At 23.4% G+C, this 12,333-nt stretch overlaps 2 protein-coding genes across 5 annotated transcripts; one reads left to right on the forward strand and one right to left on the reverse strand.

Moving 5' to 3' along the window:
• Positions 1-4,537: 4,537 nt before the first annotated feature.
• LOC122717012 (nardilysin-like) lies at positions 4,538-9,296 on the reverse strand. Of its 4 annotated transcripts, none has more exons than XM_043940649.1 (14): positions 8,820-9,296; positions 8,640-8,725; positions 8,371-8,534; positions 8,159-8,272; positions 7,895-8,090; positions 7,614-7,819; positions 7,352-7,522; positions 6,912-7,255; positions 6,349-6,849; positions 6,105-6,255; positions 5,895-6,028; positions 5,445-5,823; positions 4,859-5,342; positions 4,538-4,770 (listed from the first exon to the last, which is right to left on the reverse strand). In XM_043940649.1, the coding sequence occupies exons 1-14, from the start codon at positions 9,140-9,142 to the stop codon at positions 4,616-4,618; spliced, it is 3,408 nt and encodes a 1,135-aa protein (XP_043796584.1). In that variant the 5' UTR covers positions 9,143-9,296; the 3' UTR covers positions 4,538-4,615. The 4 variants fall into 4 exon arrangements, with proteins under 4 accessions (XP_043796584.1, XP_043796583.1, XP_043796585.1 ...); XM_043940648.1 differs by having other exon boundaries at positions 6,105-6,273; XM_043940650.1 differs by lacking the exon at positions 8,640-8,725 and having other exon boundaries at positions 6,105-6,273; positions 8,820-8,976.
• Positions 9,297-11,163: 1,867 nt separating this feature from the next.
• On the forward strand, positions 11,164-12,332 carry LOC122717020 (prefoldin subunit 1). Its single transcript, XM_043940665.1, has 2 exons — positions 11,164-11,334; positions 11,646-12,332. Exon 2 carries the CDS (start codon positions 11,650-11,652, stop codon positions 12,028-12,030), a length of 381 nt encoding a protein of 126 aa, XP_043796600.1. The 5' UTR covers positions 11,164-11,334; positions 11,646-11,649; the 3' UTR covers positions 12,031-12,332.
• Position 12,333: the final 1 nt, after the last annotated feature.

The following is a 12,333-nucleotide window of genomic DNA, read 5'->3' on the forward strand; positions in this document are numbered from 1 at the left end:
TGATTTTCAATTAATAACATACACTCGCACTATCATTATTTTCCGAGTACAGTATATGATATATAAAATATGCACCAAAGTATATAAAGAAAAAAAAATGATAAGAAAAAAAGATGGCCGTGTATCTTTCTTGAACAATTTAAAATTAAAACAACGCAAATCGCTCATGAATAACTAACCAATGTAATGATAATAATAATAGTAATAATAATAATATTAATAATAAGAATAATGTTAAACTAGAAGCAGAGAGACGTTTCAGATCCGACGGATGAATAATTAAAAGTAAAATGCCACTTTACGCTTTCGTGTAAAGATAGATTTTCTTTCTCAAAAATCAATCATCTTGATATATGCAAACCGAAGAATACAAAATATACAAAAACAAAGTTAAAAAAACGATAAAAAAGACATTTAATGTATATATAGGGTATTAATGTATTTGTGATATTTTTAGAAAATTCATTCTATAGATTAAAACAAATATAAAAGTTTCTATATAAAAATTTCAGTTATAGTTATATAATTTATATATAAAATTTATGTATATAAAGTTATAAACAATTTAAATTTGCGTTAGATGAAGTGATATGAAGACAAAGTGAAACTACAGCTATAACGGAGAATTATCTCATTCTCTATTTCCTTAATGTAAACTTAGATTGTTTATAATTTAATAAATAAGCTTCAACTGAAATTTTTATATATTATTTTTTGTATTTATTTTAACTTTTAAAATTGACGTTCCTAAGATATTTCATAAATATATTAACACCCTGTATATGTATATACACATATAATATGATGGTACTCAACATAATCAGTTGCTGCTGCACTGATATGAGGTAATGCAATAAATATAAGAAATGAAATAATTTAAATGTACTAAATATTGAAGCGAAAACAAAATAAAACCGATATGGAATATAAAAAACAAAAAATACGAAAAAGGAGGAAAATAAAGAATGAATAAAAGAAAAGAAATAAATACGAAATCCATATTATTGAAAATAATGCAACAGAGCAGAAGTATCATAAAAATCATAAAACATAATATATAATGAAAAAGAAAGAAGTGAAAACTTACCTAAAAATGGTAAATAAATGATCGACATAAAAAGAACAGGTGCGCATCGTGCCTACTTTTTCGCTGTAATATGTATTAAAAAAAATAATAAACATGTAAAAAATAGGGGCCCACGAAACAATTTCAACGATAGAAAATATATCCATGCGAGAAAGTTAAACGAAATGAGCCAACACATAAAACGAATGACCTCTCTTTGTGTATTTAGAAAGTAAAAAAAAAAGGAAAATCCTATTTATCAACTCGATTTTCAAACATTGTGTGTCATTGTGCTAAACGAAAAATTAATTATATTTCGAAGTAAAGCACATCTTTAAACTCTTGCTATGTAATAATGATGATGATAATGATGATGATAATGATAATGATGATGGTGATGATTATGATGCTGGAATATTGATAATGATAAATGTTTAATTAGTGAGAAACGGAAACGAAAATGTAAATTAAGTAATTATATATATATATATTTTTCTTTTACTTTCTTTCTTTCTTTTTTTCTTTTTCTTTTTTTTTTTTCCTTTTTTTTCCTTTTTTTTTTTTTTTTTTTTTTTTTATATATATAGAAACAATTTTAATGTAAATCAATTTCCACTGGACTGTTCTCTCTCTCTCTTTTTTTTTTCTCTCCAATTAATTTCATTATTATATTTTTATTTAAACAAATTTTAATTACTCGTCAATGCAACAAATAGCTAAGCATTAAAAATAGACATGATTCATCATGTTTTTTATTATGAAAAATCATGAACACTTTTGCTGCTTCGCTATTTGTTTATTTTTTATTATTAAATTTTTTTCAATATCATTCGCTTTTCATTATTATTATTTCTTCGTTCTTAATTTGATTTGTAATCACATTGTAGTAGAGTCTTATGTCTTTTTGCGAAAATCACACATATATATGTATATGTACATAGGGGAAAATATAACATATAAAAATGGAGCGCATCATTTAATTTCAATGATTTGTCTTAAATGATTGCCACAAAAAAAATCAATGAACAATGTGTTTATATTATTATTTCACTGTATTTCCAATAGAAGCACGCAATCAATGGGCATTAAAAAAGAAAAAAAAACGTTTAACGTTTACTTCCAATTTCTCTTTTTATAAGATATGCTATATTCATGCTAGTAGATTGTCAGGATTTTCAATAGCAACACAATGAAAAAATAAACAACAATATATAATGCCCTCGATAGAATATCAGAAAAGGGAAAAGTAAAGATAATATTGAGTTGCTATAACTGTGCTCAATATATAAATTTTAAGTTTCTCTTTTTACTATAGTTTTTCGCTTACATATTCTATTAACAAGATATATTAAAAATATGGTAGCAAAGACAGTAAATAAAAAAAAGTATTAATATAGTAAAAAACCAAAAAAAGAAGTAATGAATTAAACAATTATCAATGTAGCTGCAAAATATATGTGGGCCCCGTTCTTATATATTCTTATTAAATATTATGTAATGTATATTCTGCTATTATTTTTCATAGCTAAAGAAAGCAACAAGAACAATGAAAAAAAAAAGATAATTAAAAATATCAAGTGCATACACAGAGGGTAACCATTGTATGTTACAATTTATAATCATTGTACGTTTATTTTTTTCTGTTTTTTTCTTTTTGTTTTTCTAATATGTAAGAAGACCAAATAATTGATCAAGTGTATAGCGCATGAAATAAGAACAATTTTTTACAAACAGAATAAGAAAACGCCTTCAAGATCACTTCGTATACATGGACAAAAATATACATGAAAAAAAAAAAAAAAAAAAAAAAAGGCAAAAAAAATTATACATGCGCTATAATTTTTGTCAATGGTCGCGTTATTTTCAACTTATATGAGTCGGTAAGTGGTTATTATATTTTTTGAAATGGTAGAAAATCATTAAAAAATATAACATATTTCTAATTCCTTTTCAAATTATTATTTGTTTATATAACAATGTTAGAAATAATATATGATAATTTAATGTTATATTTATATAAATAAAGTGAATGTTATTTGTATAATTTTGATATTGAAATTGAAACAAAATGATATGCAAGATTTTTGTATTCGAAAACAATATCTAATATAGAATTAATTAATAATTTGTAAATGTGTTTGGGACAGTTAGAAAATGTTGCCTGACCGACTCATGTAGTTGTATTTCTCTATAATACACAATCACATCAATGTATTCTTGTTGGATTATTCTATCTTGTAACTTATTGTTGTAACATATACCCATTCATGTCTAGTGTCAAGCAGAGCTGATTCTATGCTTTTGCTAGTTGAAAAACTGGAGGGAATATGTTTTTAAGTAAAGAAAAGAAAGAAAAGCATAGTATGGAAATTGAATGAATATTATTTATTCATGTATTTTAAAAAATGGAGCAAGTTGAAAATTTCATATTGTTGACTAATTTAAAAACAAGCATGCAAAAAATTAAAAAACAAATCATTAAAAAAGAAAAATAAACAGAATCAGTGCTGGCGAAAACACAAGGCAAATAAAAATTATTATAAATCTAAAAAAGTCATTTAAGGTACTTTTAAAATGGATACATATTTGGAAAGTAGGAGGTAATCATTGTATAAATGTAGTGGCAATTCTATAATACTACAACAAAAAAAAATCAATATATTCAACAATTATTCGAAATACTAAATGCAAAATGCACTTTAATGAATGTTATAACAGTTTAGAATATTCAAATTGCATCGACATTTTGCTGTAAATCTGTTCTTTGGAATATACTACTCTGCCAATTAAACAAAAAATATTTTTTTTCTTAAAAAAATAAAAAAAATTACTTAATAAATAATAATTATGTATTGGGAAACAAAGAGCAATCTCTTTTCTTTATCCCAATGAGCAGAGAAGTTTCTCCAATGACAGATATTTTAAGTTTGTTTCTTTTGAAGAAAAAAATATATGTATTTATCTTCATTTTTTCTTGTATAAATACAATTACACGACACACATGCAAATTAGAGAAAATGGTTCATACAGATTCTCTCTTAAATTAAAGAGAAAAAACGAAAACTTTGCATATACTGCACAGTTTGAAATAAAGGAAACAAACTTTCAGTGAAGTTTTGTAAAGAAAGCTGTTCGTGTGAGAGGTTCTCGGAGATGGTTGGCTGACATTTTCGGAAGTTCAATGATTTATTAAAAGGTGTTATCATGTCTTGAATACAATTAAAAGAATTATAAAAAGAAAAAAAATTCATCTTTTATTATTGTTTGCCATTATATGCTATTTTCAATTTAATTTTATACTTACTTTTCAAATTAATATTTCTAGTTCATAGAAATATAAATTATAAAAAGAATTAATTAAGATTACAATTTAATAATTTTTAGAATTTTTTTTAAGAATTAGTTTAATTAAACTGAAATGAAAAAAATAATTAACAGCGCAATAACAAAAAAATAATTAACAATATAATATTTCATATATCATCATTCCATTTTATTATTTCTCAGAGTTTTTCAAATACTATTAATTTTCATTAGAAGAATTTAATATCATAAAGTAGTATGTTTCACAGGATAGGTATACAATCGGTTTTTGTATCCCTGAATATCAGTAATATATACCGATGATTTGTTAGTTTCTTCAGTAACAGGAATATAATCCAATGAATACTTTATATTCCCAGCATTTTCTATTTTTGAGTTAGCTATAAAAAAATTAATATTTTTCTCAATAATTCATAATATAATATAAAATTAATACATTTATAATTCTATTTTTATGTAATCTGATACCTTCATTATTTTCCAAATCAGTTGATTTAGCGCTACCAACCACGTGTACACTTAATTTTCTAAAATTATTCCCATTAATTGTATGAGATTGCATCCATTCTCTCAACTCATCAATTGTAATATGCTCTATCATACTCAATTCATTTTCTATTCTATCAAACATATAATCTCCAGTTATAATTTCTGACCAATTTCTATCAACTTCTTCTTTTAAATGTATATCAGCGCACTGTTTCAATTTTATTACTGCTTCTTTAATGCTATCTAGATCTTTCTCCAAAATTCCTTGTAGCATATTATTGAACATTGTCAAAAAAGCTTCTATTCTGTTATCCACATGTTCTGTACTGTATTTATCTGCTTGGGTATATACCGTGATGGAATAACCAAGAATACCAAAGGTATCTCTTAATAAACAGAAAACGTTATAACCAAGTTGCTCTTGTGTTCTTAATTGATTAAAAAGTGGCTCTTCCATGTACATCTGTAAAATATAATGTAAGTATTTATTATTATATTTATTATTATACAATAAATTCGAAATAATAATAAAAATAAATAAAATAAAATTTGAACATATACTTACTATTAACAATTCAATAATAACTAACAATTTGATAGATGAAACACCAGATTGATAATAATTCATTACAACAGAGTTTACATCTGTGCTATTAAAATTTTTTACTTTACAATAATGCGAACCGATTGGTATTTGCATTACTCTCATTTGTTGCATCGTGTTAGGCAATAATGGTCCACATTTGAGAGTCTTTACACATTCCTGAACGTTTTTTATTACATCTTCCTTTGTCATATTCCCTTGTACTAAAGATTGAATATAAACATGATCAGTAAAATGACTAACAAAATTCTGGAATTCAGGAAATTCCACATTATGAATTGCAGCATGTTTGTCTGTGGCCATCCAATGAATAAACATTAGAATTGATAATCTTACATCCCTAAAATAATTTTAAGAAATATAAATCATCATAAATTTATTATTTTTAATTTTTTAAAAAACATCATTTACCGAACTAATTTTTTAGGTTTTACAAAATTATTATAATATGCCTTAATTTCTTCTTGTTTCATAACTTCGAAAAATTCTTCAGTTATTAATGTTGGGATATCAGCTATACATTTTGCTATGGTCATCAATAGAAGCTATTAACAAAAATGAAAACATTATATAAAAGTTGAAAGAAAATTTATTTGAAGAAAAAAATATAAATGTTTTTACTGGTAATTTCTGATTAAATCCATTCACTTTAAGCATAATACCCTTGTCATTTGCATGAATATCGTGATTTAGTTCAGCAACCGTGGCTGGATACAATGATTCCACTAACAATTGCTTTAGTATAGCAATAAACAAATCCATTAGAGCTGCACTAAAATTTAAAAAAAATCTATAATTATTCATTATAAAAAAAAATTCATTATATAAAAAAAATATATATTTATTCATAAATATTTCAATTTACCCTTTTAGTGAACAAACAGCCATTGGCGATATGATATAAAAATACATATAACATTCAGGTAAACCAAATTTAGGATCAGGTCGATACCAAACTTCTGTTATCTCATCTGTATAAATTTTTGTAGGATATTTAGAAATGTTAGCTGGCATTGAAATTAAACTGAAATCATCTGTGATGAACATATTAGGTAATGGTAAATGGAATTCAGAAAAAGGTTCAATAGTTCTCCAACACTCAATCCATTCTTGAGGAATTTCCATATCGGTATATTTGGTTTTAAACCAAGGTTCTACTTTATCAAAATCTTCATCATTAAATTTTTTATCAAAAATTATAATGTTTACATCATCAGGTGTTAAATAATTTAAACAAATTTGTATAGCTTCTGGATTATATTCAAAATATAATCCACTTCCAGTAATATAATCACGAGGAGGATAATAGTGCATGCTTTCACATAAATCTTCTACATATTCTGCTGGTGGTGATTCATCTGTAAATCTACAAGAAAGTTTTTTTCTTTTTATGAATCACTTAAATTATTAAATTAATCATTAATTTACCTGAAATTCGTTTCTTTAATCTGATGGATTTCATCATATATTCTTTTCTGCGGACCTTCTTTGCGCATTAAATTGATAAATGAAAATATAGCATTTAATACTTCTGGTAGATGTTTGTGTCCCTGTTCTGTCAACATTAAAGATAAATTAAACAACGCGTACATTGAACTATGTTCGAAACCGCTTTCTTCATTTCCGCTGAAAATACCAAGGCACCACATTTTTCTTCTTAAGTAACTAATTAAAGAACCTTTTCCTTCATATCCTATAATCCAAGAAACATATTGATGCGGTTTGCTTTTGTATAAATCATGAAGAGGTGGCATAGACCATGTTAACTCTACCTAGAAATTAAAACAAGATTAATTTCTAATTATCATTAAATAATTAATTTAAAATAATTTTAAATAATTAATTTAAAAAAAAATACTATGACACACTTGGCAAATATCTTTTATAGGCTTGATTTTATAAATTTTTCTAAAACTTGGTGTATCAAATGAATTTGAACCCTTGAACAAAGTAAAATCATCAGCTGGTAAACCATTATTTGGTACATTTGCAAAACATTGTGTTACATAATCTTCTAATACATCCAATGGAAGTCTTGCCTGTAAATAAAATTCTTAAATCAATATTATTTAGACAAAAAAAAAATAAATTTTGATGTATGTTGCTGATATTATATGTTGCTAAGCTCACTTGTATAGCAAGTTTCATCCTGTGAGCACTGTAGTGACGCTCTTTAAACTTATGCAATTCCTCATAGAGCTTTTTATCTGTTACATTATCTCGTAAGGTAACCAAATTACCCCAACAAAATTTTGTTGCAGGATGATTTGATCGTGCAAAACTACTAAATAATTGCTCTTTTCTACAAAAATCAGAAGGTAAAGCCATCTGAAACTCTATTATGAATTATTTAATATTATTATAAATTAAATTAATTAAATTTCATTATGTTAAAAATTTTTAATATGTACCACTTTCTACTGCTTCACGTTCTCTTGTTATTGCATCTTTCTTCATTAAAGGTTTTATAAAAAATTGAGCAAAACGATCAAGTGCAGACAAAAGATATTTTTCTTGTATTTCAAAATAGAATGTTGTTAATTCACATTCAGTAGAGGCATTGTCTGATCCACCTCTTTTTTTAATGAACGCATCAAAATCATTTTCCTATAAATTCATATAGAAATTAAACAAAAAATTAAAAGTTTTAAAAATTTTTTATTTAAAATGACTACCTCAGAATACTTTTCTGATCCCATGAAAACCATATGTTCCAAAAAATGTGCTAAACCTGGAATTTCTGGTGGATCACTGAAACTTCCTACACCCACTGATAATCCACATGCTGCCTGTGTAAGAAACATGCGTAGCAGCACACTGAGAATATTAACATTTTATATATATTACATAAATTAAATATTAAATTATATATTTTAATAAAAAATACCATTTTTTCTTCTCTTTTTAATCGTTTGGAAAAAGTACAAGAATCTTCTACATCTTTATCACAATCTGATTGATTATCCTCTGTATCACTTTCTGATTCACTTTCCTCTTCATCCTCTTCACTGTTAGTTTCTTCATTTTCTTCTTCATTTGTACTTACTGAATCTATTAAAATTTTATTATAGAAAAATATAATAAAATTACAGAAGAGTTATTCAATTAATATATAAATGGAAATGTTTAAATTTTCTATTAAATTTTTTCTTTTACCTTTTCTATCATTTTGATCATCTGAATGAAAGGAGTGTAAGTCAGCAATTAGAAGAGCAGTCAAACCATTTTCTAATTTAATTACTCTACATAAAAAAAAAATAATTTATTAAAATTCAAAAAAATAAAACAAATCCATATATATTCTATTCATTCAATATATTTTCTATTATTCTTTACCTATATTCCTTCTTATCATTCTCCGATTTTACAGGTGTTTCTAAATATGTAACTTTTGTCCGTGATTCTTTTGAACCGCATACAGAAAATTCTTGTATCCCATTTTCTGTTTGCATGTCTTCAATGATCGTTGTGTCTGTCTTGAGGTTATGTTCTGTGAAGGGATCCGCGTTTTTTGTTGAATTAATCGAGCATTGATTTGATTTTAATTTTTTTTCAGGTGGACTTTGAAGTGATCTCTTGGGCATTATTGTTGTATAAGGTTTTTTAACCTTACATTGGAGAACCTTTATAAAAAGGTATCTCTGCAAACGCGTTACCATACGTTGTGAAACAGTCTGTTTTTAGTTACTTAATCTCGATGTCATAAATTTAGTATCTCTTCACCTGTTTATTTTATACTTTTCTTTTGTAGTAGAAAATTCTTTAAATCAAATTTTTTTTGTTAACAAGGAATATCTATTTTTTTCTGATTTTTCTATTTTTTGTATAAAATACTTTTCTTTTTGTATTAAATATTTAAAAAATCATTTAAAATTATAAAAATGCTTACGTAGCTTAATTTTATTATTAATATATTTTTTATAATAAAGTTTTTTATAATAATACAATTTATAAATTTGTAATATGTAAAATAATTCTTTGAAGACTTTTTCTACTGAGCAGTTAAATTTAAATTTTAAATTAAAAAATTAAATTTTATATTTCATATTTAGCAAGTGTGCAAAAAATTAGAAGACTTGATACATCATATAATTTAGAACGATAAATCTAATAATTATATTCAATCTGATTAACTGAGTACAAAATAATTAAAATTCATTTTTTTATTTCATATTTCAAGAGCACTAAGGATTCATTTATCATTTTAACGTCATTTTCAATGTTACTAATTTGGCTTAGAATAATAAGATTACAATGTTGGTAATTCAATAATAATAAGTTTATGTATGGATAATTAACTGCATATTTTAAAAATATTTTACAAAATTATAAATAGCGAAAATTTGATAAATGAATATTTGATATAATTATTAAATATAATTAAAATTTCTTCCTATTTCTTTCTTCATTGCTAGGTCAAGTTTTCGTTTTTTTTAAATTTCATTTCTTGCGTTAAAATATACATTATATATCAGGATAAATTATTTTTTGCTAAATTATCATTCATAAGATATATTATAAAGCCGAAAATTTAATATCTATATTTTTTATATTAAAAATTAAAACACATTAGTAGTTTTTTAAAAGAAAAATGATAAAAATGTTGAATATTCCACATCTTGTTTGTAATCACGTGAAAAAAGTATGGATAAAAAAGTAAAAATAATAAGCGAAACATAGAGATAAGATAATCAACGCCATTTCTGAAGTGTCGTAAATGAAACAAACTGTAACAAGAGCAAATAATGAAAAGAATAGAAATAAAATAAAAATTGACTATCAATATCATTGTAGAATGCTAAAAATTTTTTTAAAAGCATTCGATAGATAAAGATGAGAGTCAAATTATATTTTACTTCTGTTTATTACAATAAATTAATATACAGATTAAATATAAAAATATTATATCATATTGGATAGAATTATATTATATTATAAGATATATTTATTATATTTAATCTATATTTTTAAAAGATTTAAAGAGAATTCTTTGATATTTAAGAAATAACATTGATTCCTCAATTTTTATCCTATCCTATCTTGTCTTTCTTTTATTATTTGTTTTTCTTATTTGTATGTGCTTTTTTTTAAATTTATTCGGTTCGATTTTATCTAATTAATTTTATTATCTTCTTTGCTTAATCTATTGATTGGAAATTTTTATAGTCTATATAATCTTGAATAATAAAAATATTCAATGTTCTTATATATTTATATAATATATATATAATGTATATATTTTATTTATGTATACATTTATGTTTTTATATGTCATTAGGAATATATTTATAATATATTTTATATATTTATAAATTTTTTTTATATATCGGGAGTATATATATTTTATATATAGTTCTTTTATATATCATAAAGATTTTATATATTTTTATATTTTATTAGATAAAATTTAATATAATAATATCAACACTTTTGTGAAAATTTCAAAAATTAAAATCAATTATCTATTATGTATATAAAAAAAACATAATTTTTACAAATCAATACATATTTGCAATAATTAATTAAAGAAGAATTAAATTTAAATAAAGAATCCATAAAAAAAACATTGATGATCGATAACAAACATCGATCTTTTCAAAATATCGATAGATCATTGTTATCTCATATAACACAAAAATATATTACATGCAAGTCTATTTTATACATAGTCTGTGCTGGCATTATACTACATAATTCAAGATATTCTATGAAATTTATTTTTTAATTTCTTTATTGAAATATATAATATAGATTATAATAAAATCCAAAATAAATTCAGTAATAATATATATATATATTTCATTAAGTAATAAATAACTTTATTTTTCTTTATTAAAAAATTGAATAAAAGGTAAATAATAACTTATATATAAAATAAAAAAATTTTTTTCTATATATTTATTTTTATAAGAGAATAATTAAGAATCATATAAATAGATGTTAATCATTGTATAATTTTTTTCCTATTAATTTAACAAGTTAAAATTAATGAGATATTTTGTGTTATCTTGTGTTTTAAATTGTTTCATTATAATAAAAATGTCAAAATGTAGAATTAATTATATTTAATTGAATTTTTATTATATTTGATAATAAATTAAAATTTTAAATAATTGTATAAAACGAAAAATTTTAGTTTTTTAACCTATAAAATTATTATAGAAAAATGGCAAGAGAACCGGATGAAGAGCTAAGAAAAGCATTCTCGCAATTACACGAGAAAATGATTGATACCACGCAAAAATTGAAGTTAGCAGATTTACAAATTGAAAAATTAAAACGATCAAAACAATTCGCTGAACTAACAATGAAGGAAATAACCTCATATCCAGAAAACACTAAAGCATATGAATCAGTTGGCAGAATGTTTCTTTTAGACAACATGGATAGTATAAAAATTGGTCTCGAGAAACGAATGAAAAATGCTGATGAAAAAGTGAAAAATTTAGAAAATAATAAAACGTACTTGCAACAAAACTTAAAAGAATGTGAAAACAACATAAGAGAAATGATACAACAGAGACAAAATAAAGATACCTCTGGTTAAATTTTGTATCTTTCTATTATCGTTGCTGCCGTATTATTTACGTTAAAAATGTTGTATTTTTTTTCATCATCTTATTCACTATATTATTATATTGTTATTTATACATAAAATAATGTTAATTTACAACGCATTATAATAAAATCACAATTTCAAATTTACAATAATTGTAATTGTTTCATAGTATTTATATTCTATTCTATAATATTTTTTATTTATTATATATTATATATAATCAATAAAGTCTTATTATAAATTGTAATTGTTTGCGAAATTTAAAACCTATTAAAAACATTGAGTACAAAT

This window comes from Apis laboriosa, unplaced genomic scaffold (assembly GCF_014066325.1).
Source record: "Apis laboriosa isolate Shangri-la unplaced genomic scaffold, ASM1406632v1 scaffold4_cov146, whole genome shotgun sequence".
In the NCBI taxonomy this organism is placed as follows: Eukaryota; Metazoa; Arthropoda; class Insecta; order Hymenoptera; family Apidae; genus Apis; species Apis laboriosa.

Coding starts and splice junctions, on each gene's coding strand:
- LOC122717012 (XM_043940648.1), bottom strand. CDS start 9,142: ATGGTAACGCGTTTGCAGAGATACCTTTTTATAAAGGTTCTCCAATGT. Junction 7,523..7,613: donor GGATGAAACTTGCTATACAA/GTGAGCTTAGCA, acceptor TTTTATTTACAG/GCAAGACTTCCATTGGATGT. Junction 4,771..4,858: donor TGATTTGGAAAATAATGAAG/GTATCAGATTAC, acceptor ATTTTTTTATAG/CTAACTCAAAAATAGAAAAT.
- LOC122717020 (XM_043940665.1), top strand. CDS start 11,650: ATGGCAAGAGAACCGGATGAAGAGCTAAGAAAAGCATTCTCGCAATTA.